The sequence below is a fragment of the Neofelis nebulosa genome, chromosome 2 (genome assembly GCF_028018385.1).
Source record: "Neofelis nebulosa isolate mNeoNeb1 chromosome 2, mNeoNeb1.pri, whole genome shotgun sequence".
Taxonomy (NCBI): Eukaryota; Metazoa; Chordata; class Mammalia; order Carnivora; family Felidae; genus Neofelis; species Neofelis nebulosa.
In genome coordinates, this window is record NC_080783.1 from 181,786,142 (window position 1) to 181,803,736 (window position 17,595).

The 17,595-nt window shown below is 34.3% G+C and overlaps 1 protein-coding gene across 3 annotated transcripts in view; it reads left to right on the forward strand.

The window, feature by feature from the left end:
• FAF1 (Fas associated factor 1) overlaps positions 1-17,595 on the forward strand; it is a 532,153-nt gene that overhangs the window by 295,311 nt on the left and 219,247 nt on the right. For all 3 annotated transcript variants that reach the window (XR_009258134.1, XM_058717421.1, XM_058717422.1), the window contains exon 8: positions 5,713-5,799. Coding sequence is in view for 2 of the 3 variants with exons in the window: in XM_058717421.1 (XP_058573404.1) it covers positions 5,713-5,799 (87 nt within the window). In the remaining variant the exon portion in view is untranslated. The remainder of the gene's footprint in view (positions 1-5,712; positions 5,800-17,595) is intronic.

Here is a 17,595-nt window from a genome sequence, read left to right on the forward strand (position 1 = left end):
TTGGTTTGATTGTCATCATTCCCAGTAATCTTTTAAAATGCCAGTTGTCAAACTTCCTTACTGACAGGTAAGAAGTGGAATAAGTTTTTAAGTATGGTATACAAAGCAAAACTTAGTTACAGTTGTTAGAACGAAGAATTCAGTTAGAGCCAAAAGATGTTTTAAAGAGCGGAATACAGTTAGTTCAAAGCCTAATTGAAAGCAACTTCAATTTTATAGTTTTCTTCAAACAACATCTTCATTGTTTTCTGGAAAGATGGTATTTGAGAAAAAGAAATGTCTCCAGTTACTGTTTTTATGAGGAGAGAATTGCTGAGTCTTTTAAATGGTTAATGAGAAGAAGTAATAGTTAAACACTTGGAGCATTGATTTCTGATTTGAATTCTCCAACACAGGCCAGCCCTGAGGGAAGGGGGGAAAAAGCTTGCTAATTAACATTTGATTACTGATGCCACCTTCTCATTCCCCTTGCACCATCCGGTTTCAAGTGTTTTTGTTCAGGAAGGGTTTTTAGGAGGGTTTTAACTTGCATCTTAGTAAAACAAATCCATCTGCAACTGGGATGAGTATATAATATGTTAAGAAAAGAAGAAGAAAAAGAAAAGTCCTTAGATATGAAGTATGTGTACAAAACCCAGTCTGGATCAGGAATGATTTGGTTTTTTAAGTATAAGCCTTTCAGAGCACCAAAGATTGCTAGGAAACTGGAAGTAAGCCTAGTCTGTATGCTTTATTTTGATTTAAACACCCACACACAAATTCTTATTTGTTCAGTGCAGTTATTATTTAGCAAACTCTTAACCAGAGCATCATTTGATAGTGTGAAATACTTGGAGTTCAAAGTTTGATATATTTAAAATTTGGATAAATTCACATTCTAATATGACCAAAGGCTTTCTAATATTGGTAAGAGAATGATTGTAGTTTCAGGGTGCCTTTTGGTAAGAGTTGTAATCTGCCATAGTATTCTTAATTCAAAAAATGTGAGAAGTAGAATGCTCATAAATTGGTAGCTGTTCTAATCCCATGGCAATTATTTTGTTTCTATTTTTATTAAAATGTTTGATATGTTAAGAATCTTGGGCCAGATTTCAAAATTTTAAAGATGTTGACATAAGTTAATAGCACTTTACAACTGTTTTAGTTAGTAGTAGTCTGGCAAATCCATAGCCTGAATGATAACATTTGGTTCATGGAGTAGTTATATGGGAAACCAACATGACAGGCTTAATTTTTAAATGAATCTCACGAGAGGAAAATGTTATGTGGCCTTTTAAAAAAATGTAGACTTTTTAGTGTGATAAAAGCAAAAGCTCAGACTTTTCTCATCTAAGGAAAAAATTCACCTAATATGCTTATTATATATAATATTTGTGTTTTTTACCTGAAGTTATCTACAGTTTTCCTTTTTGATCTATTGACTTTTTACTATTTTTCTTCCGTATTCTAGCATTGAATGATTTTAAACTTTCCCTCATTACTTGCTTGTCTTACATATGTTTAGCTCTTCCTGTTCCTAGGATTAACTCCAATACTGTCACAAAATCAGAGGATTTTAGAACTTTGAAAATTAGAAGTGATCTTGTTTTATTCTCTTCTGATATTGAATAAACTAAGTCTCAGAAAGATTTCACCAACTTGCCCACAATAACAGCTGAGCGACATTAGGACTAGAAATCTAGTTCTCTCTTCTCATTATGCCATAATACCTCAAACCTTGTGACTTTTCTATCAGAATCTTCTTTCACTTGGATAATACCGGAATGACATTTAAAATTCTCTGAAATGTTTTTCAGTAGTTTGATCAACATTTAACACACAAAGAATGATTTTATTAAGGCTGACAAGTTATCTACTAAGTTTTTTATATTTCAATTTGAATACCTACAAACAGCTCATTTGAGGCTAATCTTAGAGACTCACAATTTAGCCTTTAAGCAGAATAATTTCCTAAGAATTCTTTTCTAAGAAATTCTGATAAAATTTAACTAAAAAATAAAATTGTTTGAAAATTTTTGGAACTCAAAAGAAAACTTTGTGGGAGATGATTATCATGTTTAATTTTATATTAAATGCGTTCATAATAAAGTGATCTTTCCCCAGTGCTGTGTTTATCACTGAAATTTCCACATTGAGGAAATAGTGAAGTTTGAAGTCAAGATCACTGCTTAGCTTTTTACATTAATTATAGTATAATAAACAGATATTAATAATGAAAAGCAAGTAAACAAATCAGTAGTATATTCTGTACTATTTCAAATTTATCTGATCTTTTTTCTTAGTCACAACTATTTTATCTGAAGCAATGGGAAGAAATGAAACTATCCTTTTAGGAAATCTAGAAATCTCCAAACTCTGGAAAGTCTATTGTCAATCTAGAATACTTGATCCATATACAGTATAGTTTGCAACATAGCTTTAATATTCGTCTGGTAATCAAAGCAATTATTAAATTTCTTCAGAACTAATTGAAACATTTGCATAGTTTAGCAGCCTGAAATCTCATAGATTTAGAGCTTAATGTAGAACCAGAATTGAAAAGATTATGAAGGTTCAGCAAAATATTGAGCCAATGCTGATCAAAGAAAATGTGTAAGACAAAAAGGCCCTTAGGAAATGTTACCCTGTGAAGTGCCACTTGTCCTTAACTGGAATTTAACACAAATCTCTAAAGATGAAACTCCATCAGAAGTAGCACAATAATGGCAGCTGGGGATGCCAGCTACAGCAGCCTAACCTGTGTGTGCTCTTACTGCCTCTCTTGAGTGCTGTCCAATCTCTCAAATTAGTCACTCTCAATTTCTCTGTTCCTCCCTGTCCCTTTTCCACCTTCCCTGTAGTCCTGCCTTTGTCCCCACAATCTCTTGCTCTCCTTCCTCTGTTTTTCTGTCCTCCTTCCCTCTCTGAGAGAACTCTGTGTTCTTCATTTGATTTGTGATGACCTTAAATTCATCTGCATCATTTTATACACAGCTATATTTTGTTATTCAGGTTTCCTAGAATACTAATCTCTTAAAAGAATAATTTTTAACTTTTGTGTACGTTTGGGATTTTTTCCTTCTCTGCAAGATTGTGGTGTAAAATTTTAATTCCATAAAACTATCAATGAAGATACTAGAATTTCAGTATCTACATTAGTAAAAGCATCACTCATTTTGTACTTTTGCTATCATATCACTTATCTTTCTTTCATATAATGGTAAAATTTGTCTATAGTTACAGCTTTGATAAAATACAGAATTATTTTTGGAAAATTAGTTTGTTTTCTCTTAAATTGTTGCTTAGTGGTTGTGGTTTAGTACATGATTCTTTTCACTAAATCTCAGAAACTGTCAATTTAGCTTTTTTATTGGAACAGTCAAACATTAGCCTAATATGCTTTATGTTGTACCATCTCAGCCAAGGTCTGTCTGCATTAACCAGTTTATTCTATGACAAGTTGCTTAACAGATGTCATTCTGGGAAGAACAATGAAGCCAAATACTTGTGCAATGTCTAACATTACTCTAACTTTGATCACTTTTGTTCAGCACATCAGTCTGGCGTTGTGCTTTATACCAACATAACACTATAGCCAGAACATGCTTTTCAGGCTTAGAATAGCAAAGGAATGTTATTCATTTCAGTGCAGCTACAGATGAGTTAATAGAAGAAGAAAAATACTGTTTATTTCATAATACCATATTGTTGTGATTTGGAATTAAGGTGGAATTTAAAGAATCCCACTCCAGAGTTATTTGTTTATATACTCATTCCGTAGTATTTGTGTATACTCTCCAAAGCTGGGATAGACTTGCCACCTTTCCAACAGATGTAAATACTTGTCTTGCCTTTCCCCCCCAAAAATAGCTGATGAAACTTAGTGTATCTAGACAACATAATTCAAAAACAACTTTAAGAAAGGAATTTTGTGTTAAGGCATAAAGTTTCATACTACCTCTTCTGTCCTTTCCCTCTCTTTTATTAATATAATAGATAATATAATAATAGATAGGTATTTATGGAACACCTTTCTCCTTAAGCATGACAAAATAATCTTAGCTAGTGGAAGTGGTCAGAAGTTTATCCAGTTGCATTTGGTTGTATTGTTGGGTTGATAATAACTAACAAAAATTTCCAAACTTAATGTGACTGACCATAAACAAAATACTGCATGGTAGAAAGGCCATTGCTAAGAACCTCTGAAAAAAGCTGTTTGTTTGAATTGAGTGGGGACCAAACCATGCCCCCAAGCTCCTCAGTTCTCACTTACATAGTCTTTTTCACAGGTGTACATTAGAGATAAAAATAGATTGAGTTCCATGTTTTTTGTTTTGTTTTTTTCTTTTCCTTGGTGAATATATATCTCTGTTTCACTGGAAGGATAACTTAGATGTGTTTGTGTATAATAAACAGTAATGTGATACAAGATGCTGTAATTAGACAACATGATACTTTAGGTTTCTGCATTTTTAAAACATGAACGAATGCTGCTTGTTTTCTATATTGAAGTGGTATTATTGAACAGATTATGTTCAATACTAGCTTCATTTGTTACAGTCGGGTAATCCCATAACTAACTTTGAAGAGTTAATGAAGATGGATGATCTCTCCATTCTTAGGATTTGTCATTTTTTTAAATTTGTACATTGAGAATAAAACAGAATTTCTGTAACCGGTTTAGAAGAAAAGCTGAAGACCAGTATGACAAGTCTTAATTACTGGGTAACATAGAGTTTAACCTTCCAACACTTTATTCTGATAAGTTACTTACCTCCTGTCCTTTTAAAATGAAAAGGCATAATGTTGCATGTTGAGAAAAATAGTTTTTCATCTTTAACAGTATTTAAAAAGAATCATTGAGAGGCAATTTTCAGGAAGACCCTAAATAGTATGTTAATGGATGGCTCTCAGTTAATAAATATGCTGTTGAAGTAGTTTTTAATTTGGGGTGAGATCAAAGAAATAATCTGTCTTTTCATATCTTTTAAAAAAAATTTAATGTTTGTTTTTGAGACAGAGACCAAAAGCACAAGCGGGGGAGGGGCAGAGAGAGAGAGAGACATAGAATTTGAAGCGGGCTCTAGGCTCTGAGCTGTCAGCACAGAGCCCAACATAGGACTTGAACCCACAAACTGTGAGAGCATGACGAAGTCGTAACACTGAGCCGAAGTCAGACATTTAATCTACTGAGCCACCTAGGCACCCCCACTCCCCACCCCACTGTGGTTTTATATCTGTGAAACTTCTATCAAACAGTCAAAACCTTCAGGTTTTTCTTCCTGGCCTCTCCAAAAAACAAAACAAACAAAAACTACTCTCTTCTTTCTCCCACATAGAAACTTAAAGTATATCTTTTTTTTATTACACATCATGAGTCATTTAAAAATTTAATATATTATTAACATTTATAATTATGGTCCATGAGAGGTGAAAACTGTGTACCTGAAGCTTCTTGACTGAATAGAAACTTGAAGCCATTCAGGAATATAAAAACAACTGCAGAGGGAGATGTTTCTTGAACTACTATTTCATCTAGCTTTCATTGAGGATCTACTTTTAAATTTGGTTTAGATTATTTTTACAAAATTTTTCTGACTCTTGTTTTCCTAGTTTCAAATTCTGTTTCAAATCCAGAAGAAAAAGGAAATACAATGTATATCATGTAAGTGGCAACAATCATAAGTCATATGGAAACCTTATTTTAATTGTGATGTCTCTTTCTTTGTATAGGTAAAGAGAAATGTGTATGACCTTACAAGTATCCCCGTTCGCCATCAGTTATGGGAGGGCTGGCCAGCTTCTGCCACAGATGACTCAGTAAGTGACCATTGAGTTGTCATTTTTTTATTCTCTTCTCTCTTTTGCCATTTTCAGTCTAATTGGCTGTGATTATCACAAAGCAGAATCAAATGCTTTGAATATTCCACTGAAAGAACTTTAGAAATCAAATAATGTGAAAATGAGTTCTAATAATTTGAGGTCACTTGCAGAACACATATCATAAACCAAGTAACGTCAACATTCTTTTGGTAATGTTACAGTATCAGTATCAGGAATTTGATGCTGCTTGATTTGACTTAATTTTTTCCTTGATAAAAAGAATGTATTTAGACATTCCTAATGAAATATCCCAAACACAAAATAGTTTTTCCTAAATTACAGATGTCTCAAAATCAACCTAATCATATTTAGTTTTAAAAGTACATTTCCCATAGTAGATTGATACTTTTTAAAAAAGTTAATTTGTATAGTAATATTGATGGCACTCTATTCTTAAACATACCCATAATTTTCACCAGCATAACAAGCCGGAGGAAAAGATTTAGTTTATTATTTTTACCTATTATTATATCTATTTACAATGATTATCCTATTGTTAATTTTGAAACCTTTCTTATCTATACTGTTTGCAGTGATCATTCTTTTCCAAGAGAGTAAATTTTATTGTCTAAGGAGGCCAATTGTAATTACATTTTGGCCACTCTTTCCCATGTTCTTGGCTGTTCTAACCAGACACCCTTTAAAAAAAAAAAAAGTGAAAAATGAGAATGTTTCAAGAATTTTGACGTTAACTCTAACGTGTATAATAAATCAGACTGCAAAGAAATTGAGACCTTGTAAACATCTTACAATAATAAATACCCAAATAATAATATTGTATTATCTAGTAAATATTACATTTCCATCTGGATAATAATTACTCCTTCTCTCTCAGCACCAACATCATACATTTTGTGGAAGATAGAAATATTTTTAAATAATTTATGTAGATGCCACTTGAGTCTAAATTATTCCATAGTTTAAACACTGTGCCTTTGGAAAATGCTTTATAGATTATGAAACTTTAAAAATAATCAGAAAATAGGGGCGCCTGGGTGGCTCAGTTGGTTAGGCATCCGAGTTCAGCTCAGGTCATGATCTCACAGTTTGTGGGTTTGAGCCTCACATCGGGCTCTGTGCTGACAGCTCAGAGCCTGGAGCCTGCTTCAGATTCTGTGTCTCCCTCTCTCTCTGCCCCTCTCCCTCTCACAGTGTGTGTCTCTCTCAAAAATAAGTATTAAAAAAATATTTTAAGTAATCGGAAAATAGAGAAAAAAATTTTTAAGTGAATCCTTCCAGAAAAAAATTGTTTACATATAGGCACATTTCTTTCCTTTTTTTTTTAAAGAATTTTTTAATGTTTATTTAGTTTTGAGAGAATGAGCGAGACAAAGTGTGAGTAGGGGAGAGGCAGAGAGAGGGAGACACAGAATCTAAAGCAGGCTCCAGACTCTCAGCTGTCAGCACAGAGCCCGACGCAGGACTTGAACTCACAAAACGTGAGATCATGACCTGAGCCAAAGTCCGCTGCTTAACTGACTAAGCCACCCAGGCGCCCCTAGGCACATTTATTTCTAAGCAACTGATTTTAATGTTGATATAGTAAATCATTAGAATTATTGGCTGGTTTTCCATGGCTAAGGGGTAGGGATGTGGTTGCTGGTTTTAGTTTGGATTGTTTTTTTCCCTGTTGGTGAAAATTTGACACATCTGACAGAAAATGTGCCATGTTTATTTTTAACAAAAATAAGAGAGTAATGTTCATAAAAGATAGCCTTCTGTTCACCTGAGGAGACATGGAGAAACCAGAAATGTTCTCAGCATTGTTTTATAACCACAAGAAATCATAACATTAATAAAAGAAAATAATTAAGATCTGAGTATGTCACTTAAATTCTTTGAGCTTTAGTTGCCTCACTAATTTGCAGTTTTATTATAAGAAGGATTAGTGATAATATATATACAGTACCTGGCTCAAAGTAGACACTCAATAAATGAGTCACTATTACAATTAATATTAACTCAGAAAAGTATCACATGTAAGAATTTGCTGGGTTATATAAATGAAATGGTATTTGAGATTTGCTTCAAAATAACTTGTGGGGTTGGGAGAGTAAGTGGAGATATAGGTAAATCTAAATTAGCTACCTATAGATCATTGTTGAAGCTGGATGATGTGTACATTCAGTTTTTCATACTGTTTTCTCAACTTTTATATACATTTGGAAATTTCTGTAATATAAAATTTAAAGTAAAAATAATTGTCTGATTGAAGAGCAGGAACACAAAGTAATAAAGTCCAGAAATGTGGGACTTCATAGGATTTGAAAAGCCAAATGCCCTGAGGTGCCATTTTTGTGGAAACCAGACTGAAATAGACTTTTCAGATGCAAGTTCTAAGAGTGATAGGCAAATTTAGTGGAAAATTTAGTGAAAAATTGTTAGTATTATAGTAGTGAATTGCTCTATAGCATCATGCCTTATACATCTTAGGTGTTAAATAATTGAAGAAAATTGACACAGTCTTTTATGAGGCCCATGTTTTAATGATTGTTATAACATTTAATTTTTTACCAAAGAGTTCTAATACAATTTCATTCCTATAGGAGAATATAGAAAGCAGCTTAAACTCATCGTTCAAGACTATAATACTACCTCATGCTGTATCTAAGTCACAGCTAACACAAGAGGGAATCTCCATTAAGAGACTTGATTTTTTTTTTTTGCCTCATTATTCATATTTGCACCTTGTCCCAGAACCTGTGAAGTGATGCCTGCCCACACCTCCCCAGAGCAAATGTTGCCACATTGGCAGGATGTTGCCTTGAGCTGTATGATTTGATACAACAAAGATGTTCAGGGCCAGGCTGCTTTTAACTGGTGCCATAGCAGATCCACTAGCTCCAGTACTTAAATTTTGGCAAAAATAGCTTATAACTGTAGTCTTCTAAGGAGATTCCAGGCAAATAAATGTTGTGAAACCTTTCTTTCATTAGGATTATGAAAACTCATAAAGCTGGTGCTTGTAATCTATATTGTTGCAGGTGATGGTGTTTTTATACTTATTTAAATCACTCAAGTGGAGGCATCTGCTACAAAACAAGATCGTCCTCACAGCTTAGGGCATGAATTGGGTACAGCTGAGAAATGTCAGCTGTGTAAACAGCCTGAAATGTGTTACCAACAAAAATATAATTAATTTCTTTCCAACACAGTGTGCCATAACTTAATACTTAGAATGGTTTAACTTTCAGAGAAAGCACCTGAACATTTTCTTCCCAGTGCCAGAGTAGAGGATTGATTATAAAGGTCATTAAAAGTGAGGTTAGTTTGCGCTTTTCCTGCTCAATTGCAGATATTTGTGTGGCTTTGAATATATAGTAGCTTTAGATAAACAGTGGCTTCCATGAATTTATGGAAACATCTTAGATCAAGAAGTGAATGGGTTTGAGATGATGCAAATGTTCTAAAATTAGATCATGGCCAGGTTGCACAAATCTATAAATTTACTAAAAATCATTTAATTGAACATTTAAAAATGAGTAAATTTTATAGCATGTAAATTATACCTCACAAGCTATTTTTTATAAAAGTTAATGGAGAACTAGATTAAAATACTTTTTTCATTTACATTTTTATGTTGTATGAGAAATTTTTTGCAATAACACAGAAGATGTTTTCTTTAGCGTACTTCTCATTAACCTTTGACTTAGCAAACAGGACAAAGAAATAGACTCCTTATAATTAGATTCTTGTATAATCTTAAGTCTCTTACCAATCTGATAGACTACACTTTTTTGACATTTTCAGTGCTACTCAGTGAAGTCAACAATCATTTAAAACATTGTTGTTCCATCTCCCTTCAGAGTTAAAATATTTTCTTTGCTTGTAGTTGTACTCTAATGGGGTATGGGATACTGTATGAATTGTCAATAACTCTTTCAGTTCCTTTTGCACTCTTTCACCAGGGAAATAGGTATCTAAAGCTGCACCAGTAGGGGAATGTTTTCATGCTGTGACAGTTCAGCTGTGAGAACAAGGAGTTGCAAGTAGGCGAAATCTCATTTTACACTTTAACAAGGACGCTCTTGGATTCCAGAGAGTAGAAATAATTTTAACACTCTGAATTATGTCTAGACACCTTATTTATTATAATGCAGATAATTTGAATATACATAGTTTTAAAAATTCCAAGTTTTAATAATGCTTGTACAAAGAAAGAAAAATCCTTCAGGATTATTTTATTAAAAACAATATTTTATAGTTTAATGTATTTTAATAGGAAACTTACAAGAACAGCACAGAAGACAGACAACATTAAAAACATGTACTTGCATGTAGGACAACTCAGAAAAGTATAGTGAATGGTTAGAATCTACTGTATGATAAAAATGCTACAAACACCATTTAGTTGCCGTCAGTAAGAAATTTACTTGTTTTTAAAAAATTTTTTGAATGTTTATTTATTTTTGAGAGAGACAGAGACAGAATGCGAGTGGTTTAGGGGCAGAGAGAGAGGGAGACACAGAATCCGAAGCAGACTCCAGGCTCTGAGCCATCAGCACAGAGCCCAGTGTGGGGCTCGAACTCATGAGCTGTGAGATCATGACCTGAGCCGAAGTCAGATGCTCAGCTGACTGAGCCACCCAGGTGCCCCAAGAAATTTACTTGTTTTTTAAAAATCCAAATGCTGGCATTGTCCCGAAAAATTTAACAGGTTTATTTACTATTGTTATAAAGTTGAACTGCAAAACTTGTCCACTGAAACATTTTGACTCGCATTAATGCCTTATGTCCCCATATTTATATTAAAAATTGACACACAAATGAAAGTGGAAAAACTGTCAGTACCTAATTTCTGTCCCCTATTTTTTCACTTATAATCATATACTTATATGTATTTTGACCCTCTGGGAAAAAAAAAGTTCAGAACTACAAATAACTTGTAGAGGAGAATTTCTTTTTAAAGAATGAAATGTTTTCCATCATAGTGGATTCTTTTTTTTTAATTTTTTTTAATGTTTATTTATTTTTGAGACAGAGAGAGACAGAGCATGAGCAGGGAAGGGGCAAAGAGAGAGGGAGACACAGAATGTGAAGCAGGCTCCAGGCTCTGAGCTGTCAGCACAGAGCCCGATGCGGGGCTCAAACTCACAAACTGTGAGATCATGACCTGAGCCGAAGTCGGACGCTTAACCGACTGAGCCACCCAGGCGCCTCCATAGTGGATTCTTAAGTATGTCCTCCATGTATGAGGCATGCTAGCTGGATGTCTTTTGGCATAAATGTTACACGTTTGGCATGGATAGCACACACACTGGTTCTTCAAAAAGGCCTACCAGATAAGCCTCGCTTGCCTCCTGCAAAGCACCAATAGCTGCACTCTGGAAGCACAAATATATTTTTATATCCTGAGCAATTTCTTGCACCAGCCACTGGAAAGAAGTGAGAATCAGAAGGTCAGTGGACTTCTGATGACATCTAATTTCAGAGTGCCACAGTACCAGGCCTATAACAATGAGGTTTCTTCACCCTTCCAGTAGGGGGTGCACTCTTGTCAGCAGCTTTTGTATCAGGTTGCTTCCTCTGTGCTTTAGAAGTGTTGGATTTGCTGGCAGTCTGCTTTTTAGGAACCATGGTGTAGAGAACTCTTACTTACCCCCCTTCTCCTTTGGCTGGAGCTGGGCAAGTTAGAGGCGGTGCAGCAGCGCTGCAAGCACAATTTAATTCTTCTTTTTTTAGTACTTTTATATTGTGTGCCTTTTTTTTTTCTTTTGAGATTACTAATGGTCTGCCAGGGTTCCATCATTGGCTAGAGGAATGTGAACTCAGAATTTGAGAAAATAGGAATTTTTGATTCAGGTCTTTTGGCATGTGTTAGGAATTAGAAAGCTGCTTATATATTTCACATTGAAAATGAGATCATTTACAAGTAGAATCATTACACAGTGACTTTTCTATAAAATAAAAATAAAACAAAAACCACACACATCCCTCCTGCCTTTTTGTATTTTTAAATAAAAAGAATTTGTGAACATAGGAATGTTATCTACTTTGATCCTTCTAATGGGGACCATTTTCTTCTGTAACTTCTCTCTGATGCATGTGTTTGTCAGGTGTCAAATTATGGACATTCCCTTGCCACTGGTTCCCTGCCCACCACTTTATAGGAGCTGCTGTCTGAAGAGACTGTCACAATTACCACATACTTAGAAAACAGTAGTTCTCTATTAAGTAAACTCATAAGCCTCTACTGTAGTCATTCCATCCATTGTGGCAAGGTTAATATTTCTGAGGTGCAGAATGAATTACATTCATCCTTGCTTACTTATCTTCAATGGCAACCCAGCACTTGCTGATTTATGTACAGATCTTTATGCTGGCACTCAAAACCCTTCATTCTTTGGTCTGAAATGTCTCTTGTAGGTTTATTTTCCCATAGGCCCAGAATAAATCATCAATAAATGTTTCTTGAATAAATGGTTGAATATGATAACATATATATCTCAGCTTAGGTAACTACTCATTTTACCATTCCTTAAATATACCTGGTGCTCCCTTCTGCTCTGTGTCAGTTAATCATACTATTCCTTCTGCCTGGAATACCTACAGCAATTATTTCCTTCCTCAAGACCCTTCTTTAAGAAACTTTACCTTTATCCCTCTTCCCATGCCACCTTTACCAGCTCTCTTAGAAATTAGTTTATATTTCTGTTCCATTTAAACTTTTAAAATTATTTATTTTGTTCTTTCCTTCCTTAGTTCCTCTCACCTGGCTCCATTACTTACCATCTCAATAACCACAAACAATGAACCTTTCTGGGTGTCAGTCTCTATAACTATAGAACAGAGATAATCACTCCTAGAGGTATTATGAAGACTGAAAGAGTCAGTATTTATAAATACAGTTACCCCTGAGTTTATTTCAAAGACTAAAGTAGTGCTAGATAGTGTCTAATGTAGTTAACCTTTGGCTATTACTGTTTTTAATCCATCTATCTGTTCATTCACTAGACATCTGTAGAACAACTCTTATAGGCCAGTAACCATGCTTGCCCTTAAAGTTGCAAGGATAAGGTTTGTTCTTCAGGTCCAATTCCTTAGGGATTGCAAAGTATAGTGTGAGACAGATACATAAACAAGGATAATTGCAGTCTACGTAAATGCAGAGAGATCACAGAAGAGGGAGCAACCAATTTTGCTGACAGATGGGAGTGGTAAGAAAATGACTTCCCAAGAAAGCGACATTTGATTACATTTTAATTCATATTTTTGTGTTCCTCTCTTTTGTAAATTCTAAAAATTAGGAGTAAGCACTGTCTTCTCATCTTCGTATGCTCCGTAAGGATCAAACATAGTGTTTTATACATTCACTCATTTGAATTGTTCAAAGTTTTGCTAAATTGACATCTATGATAATAAACAACTAAACAATGAATTTGTATGATTTTAGTAACTTGATAAACTGAGATTCAAGTTTCTAATAAAAATTAAATTATCTTTCTAATACAAATTTCTTTCCAATAAAAATTAAATTATCAAAACTCAGTATTTCTTTAGTGGCAAGTAGAACAACATAGTTGTGGGGGAGCAGGGCAACACCACGCTGATTTGTACGTGTGTATGTGTGTTTGTGAGAGAGCAGGGCAATCCAAGTTCATTGAATCCCAATATTGCTATTATTTGGGTAAGTTAGTTATGATATGAATTTCAGTTTCCTCATCTGCAAAGTGAGGATGACACCTTTGAAAGTCTATTGTGAAGATTAAATGGATTAACATAATAGGTTGAAACATGAAATTACCACTTTTTATGGACACAATGGTTGAATATTAACAACTTCATATGGTTTTACCAAGTAGATAATACACATAATATAATGTAGGGTTTGGCAATTATAACTGTCAGCCCAAATCCCACTCAACATTTATTTTTGTAAATAATGTTTTATTGGAACACAGTCACACCCATTTGTATATGTATTGTAAACAGCTTCTTTTACAGTATAACTAACAACAGGGATGTGTGGTTGCAACAAACGACATGCCCACAAAGCCTAAAATATCTGCTGTTTGAACCTTTACAAAAAAAAGTTTGCCAACCCCTGGTGTAACTAACATCTGGCATTTAGTAGGCCATTCAACAAACATTAGCTCCTTTTCCCTTGAGTGAGCACCTTCTGTATATCACATACACATGCAGAATCAGAAGCATTCTTTGAGTAACTTCAGGGTCATCCTATGCTATTTAAATTACTTTGTTGGCCCATCCTAGGTCAGACAAATTTAGGCAATCTTTGGATGTCTTCACTGGCTCTTTGTTTGGCAAGGTTATAGATAATGTTGCTTCTGATGGTAGTGAGACTCCATTGCTTCAGAGCGTCCGTTGCCCTTGTCAACATATAGAGTCTTTTACAAATAACACAGGCAAAGACTAAACAGAAAGAACAGCTTTGAAAGCAGAGGGAAGTTTTATTTTTAAAGGAATGAAAAGTTGTGAAATGGACTATACCCTGAACAGAGAGAGAAATTTGGGAGGGTGGATGAAGCATTCAAGGGACGTATTTACTCAGTAAATATGAGGGCAAACACATGGAAGCAAGGCAGCCCCCAACACGATATTTACAAGCATTTTGACCTAATGCTGTGAATCTTGATTTTACAAGGGGTTTATTAAAATCCTAAGCCTGTAGACTACTGTTTCTGTCCATGAATAGTTAACTGCTATGGAAATTTTCTTCCCTCTATAAACTAGTGGAAGACTGGATAAAATATGTGAAATAACTATTTTCAGATATTAGACAACAGATAATGTAGGACTCTGAAGGAGACATACGAGCCCTATGGTAGTCTTACATTCTGCCTGGAGGAATTTCTGGATTCCAGAGTACAGAGAGGAAAACAAAGCAGGAACTGGTTATTTTATTGAGTTTGAAAAGAAAGTGTTTAGGGAAGTCAAGGCAGCTAGACTTTGGAAGGCAAAGTACTAGCAGAGGAAAAACCTCTAGAAATCTACATAGTGTTCCCCTGGTGTTTAGTTGAATACCAATCTGTGCATGCAGATGGTGAAATTCCAGGAGGCTGGGTAAAGAACAACTGCCAGGAGAAAGAACAATTAACTAGGATCTGTAAGGCAAACAATTCTCAGAGCTCATAGAACTGGGAATAGTTTGAGTTCCCACTGGCCATTGTGGAGACACCTCAGTGACTACATGGGGCATTCAAAGGATATCCACCAGAAGAGTCACATCTTAATGGAGAGAATAAGCAAGGCTTAGGGTGAACCTACTCTAGGACTGCCTTTTTACATGCTTAAAAACAATCTTCAAAAGGAACAAGCTGATTAACAAATAACTGCCTCTAGAAAACAGAGTCCAGCATCCAGTCAAAAATTACTATACATAACGAACAGCAGAGAAACCTAACTCACAATCAGGAGAGAAATTAGTCAAAAGAAATATACATAGAAATTACTTAGATTGGGGTGCCTAGTTGGCTCAGTCGGTTAAGCATCTGACTCCAGCTAAGGTCATGACCTCGCAGTTCTTGAGTTTGGGCCCTGCAGAGGGTTCTGCTGACAGCTCAGAGCCCGGAGCCTGTTTCAGATTCTTTGTGTTCCTCTCTCTCTGTGCCTACCCTGCTCACGCTCTGTGTCTCTTTCAAAAAAAAAAAAAAAAAAAAAATTTTTTTTTTAAAGTGACTTAGATAATTAAATTAGCACATAGGGATTTGAGCTTTATAAATATTATGAACATGTTCAAGTATTTAAAAACATGTAGTTAATGAGGGGAGACTAGAATATATAAAATGGAATAATGTATCATTCTAGAGATAAACAATATTATATCTGAAATGACTATTTTACTGGATGGCTTAATAGCAGATTAGAAAGTGCCAAAGAAAAGACCAGTGAACTTTAATATGTAGCAATAGAAACTATCTAAATTGAAGCACAGAGAGAAGAAAAGACAAGAATAAATGAACAAAGTGTCAATGACCCCTAGGACAAAATCAAGCAGTCTAACATACATGTAATTGGATCCTAAAGGGAGAGAAAAGGTAGGGGAAGGAGGTCAAGACAAAAAATATTTGAAGAGATAATCTCTGAAATTTTTACATATTTGATAAAAACCATAACACTTACAGATCCAAGAAACTCAATAAACTCCATGAAAGGTAAACACAAAGATTTCTACACTGAGGAGTATCATTATCAAAGGTGAAAACAAGTGATAAAGAGAAGAAATTTCAAAGCAGAAAGAGTTAAAAAACAACAACATTGATTACATAGGGGAACAAATGTAGATTCTTTAGATTTCTCATCAGAAACAATGCAGCTAAAAAGCAGTAGAATGCCATTTTTAAAGTACTAAAAGTTAAAAAAAAATGACAACCTAGAATTCTATATCAGATGAAAATGTTCTTTCAAAACTGAATGAAAAATACTTCTCTAAACAAAAATTGAATTTGGTGTCAGCAAACCTGCAGTGCAAGAAATGATAAAGAAATTTCTTTAAGCCAAAGGAAAATAACACTACATGAAGTAGTATAATATTAATTGAAGATAGTCTGTTATATTAAAGATGCATATTGTAAACCTTAGAGCAACCACTAAAATAAAAAAGACAAAAAACATAGCTAATAAGCTGTTAAGAAGGATAAAATGGAATTATTTTAAAAATTATCCAGAATAAGGCAGGAAAAAAGAAAAATTGGGATATGTACAAAACAAATAGCAAGATGAAAGATTTAAATCCAACTGCATTATAATTACAGTAAATGTAAATGGTCTATTAAAGGGCAAAGATTGTCAAAATGAATTTTAAAAAACAAGACTCAGCTATATGCTGCCTATCAGAAACTTACTTTAAGTATAATGCCTATAAGAAAGCTATAATGACTATGTTAACATCAAAGTACAAAACAAAGAATATTAAAAGGAGACATTTCATATGATTGAAAGGACAGTTCATAAAGAAGACATAACAGTCTTAAATATATATGCACCTAAAAGCAGTTTCAAAATACATAAAATAAAACCTGACAAGACCAAAAGAATAGACAAGTTTACAATTATAACTACTGATTTCATTCCTGTATCAGCAGTTGCCAGAAAATAACAGATAAGGATATAGAAGACTTGAGCAACACTCTTAACTAACTTGACCTAATTGAAATTTATAGACACATTACTCAGCAATAGCAGAGTACACTTTCTTTTCGAGTGTAACAATGGTTCATTCACCAAAATAGACCACAGCCTGGACCATAAATAAAGTTTTGGTACATTTTAGAGGACTGCAAAAAAGTCAATATCTGACCAAAACAAAATTAAATTACAAATTTTTGTAATTTATGTAATTTGTAATTTACATGTTATCTTTATTCTTATACACTTTGTTTAGTAGTTTGCATGTCCAATATAATCAAAGGAAAAACTACTAAAAGTGACAAGTGAAATTAACACAGGCACAAGCTGCAAGATTAATACAGCAAAAAAATAAAAGTTACTATATAGCACCAAAGAAAATTTTGAAAATGGAGTTTTTTTTCCATATAGGAAATTTATTGTCAAATTGGTTTCCATACAACACCCAGTGCTCATCCCAAAAGATGCCCTCTTCAGTACCCATCACCCAACCTCCCCTCCCTTCTACCCCCCCATCAGCCTTCAGTTTGTTCTCAGTTTTTAAGAGTCTCGTATGCTTTGGCTCTCTCCCTCTCTAACCTCTCTCTCTCTTTTTTTTTTCCTTCCCCTCCCCCATGGGTTCCTGTTAAGTTTCTCAGGATCCAC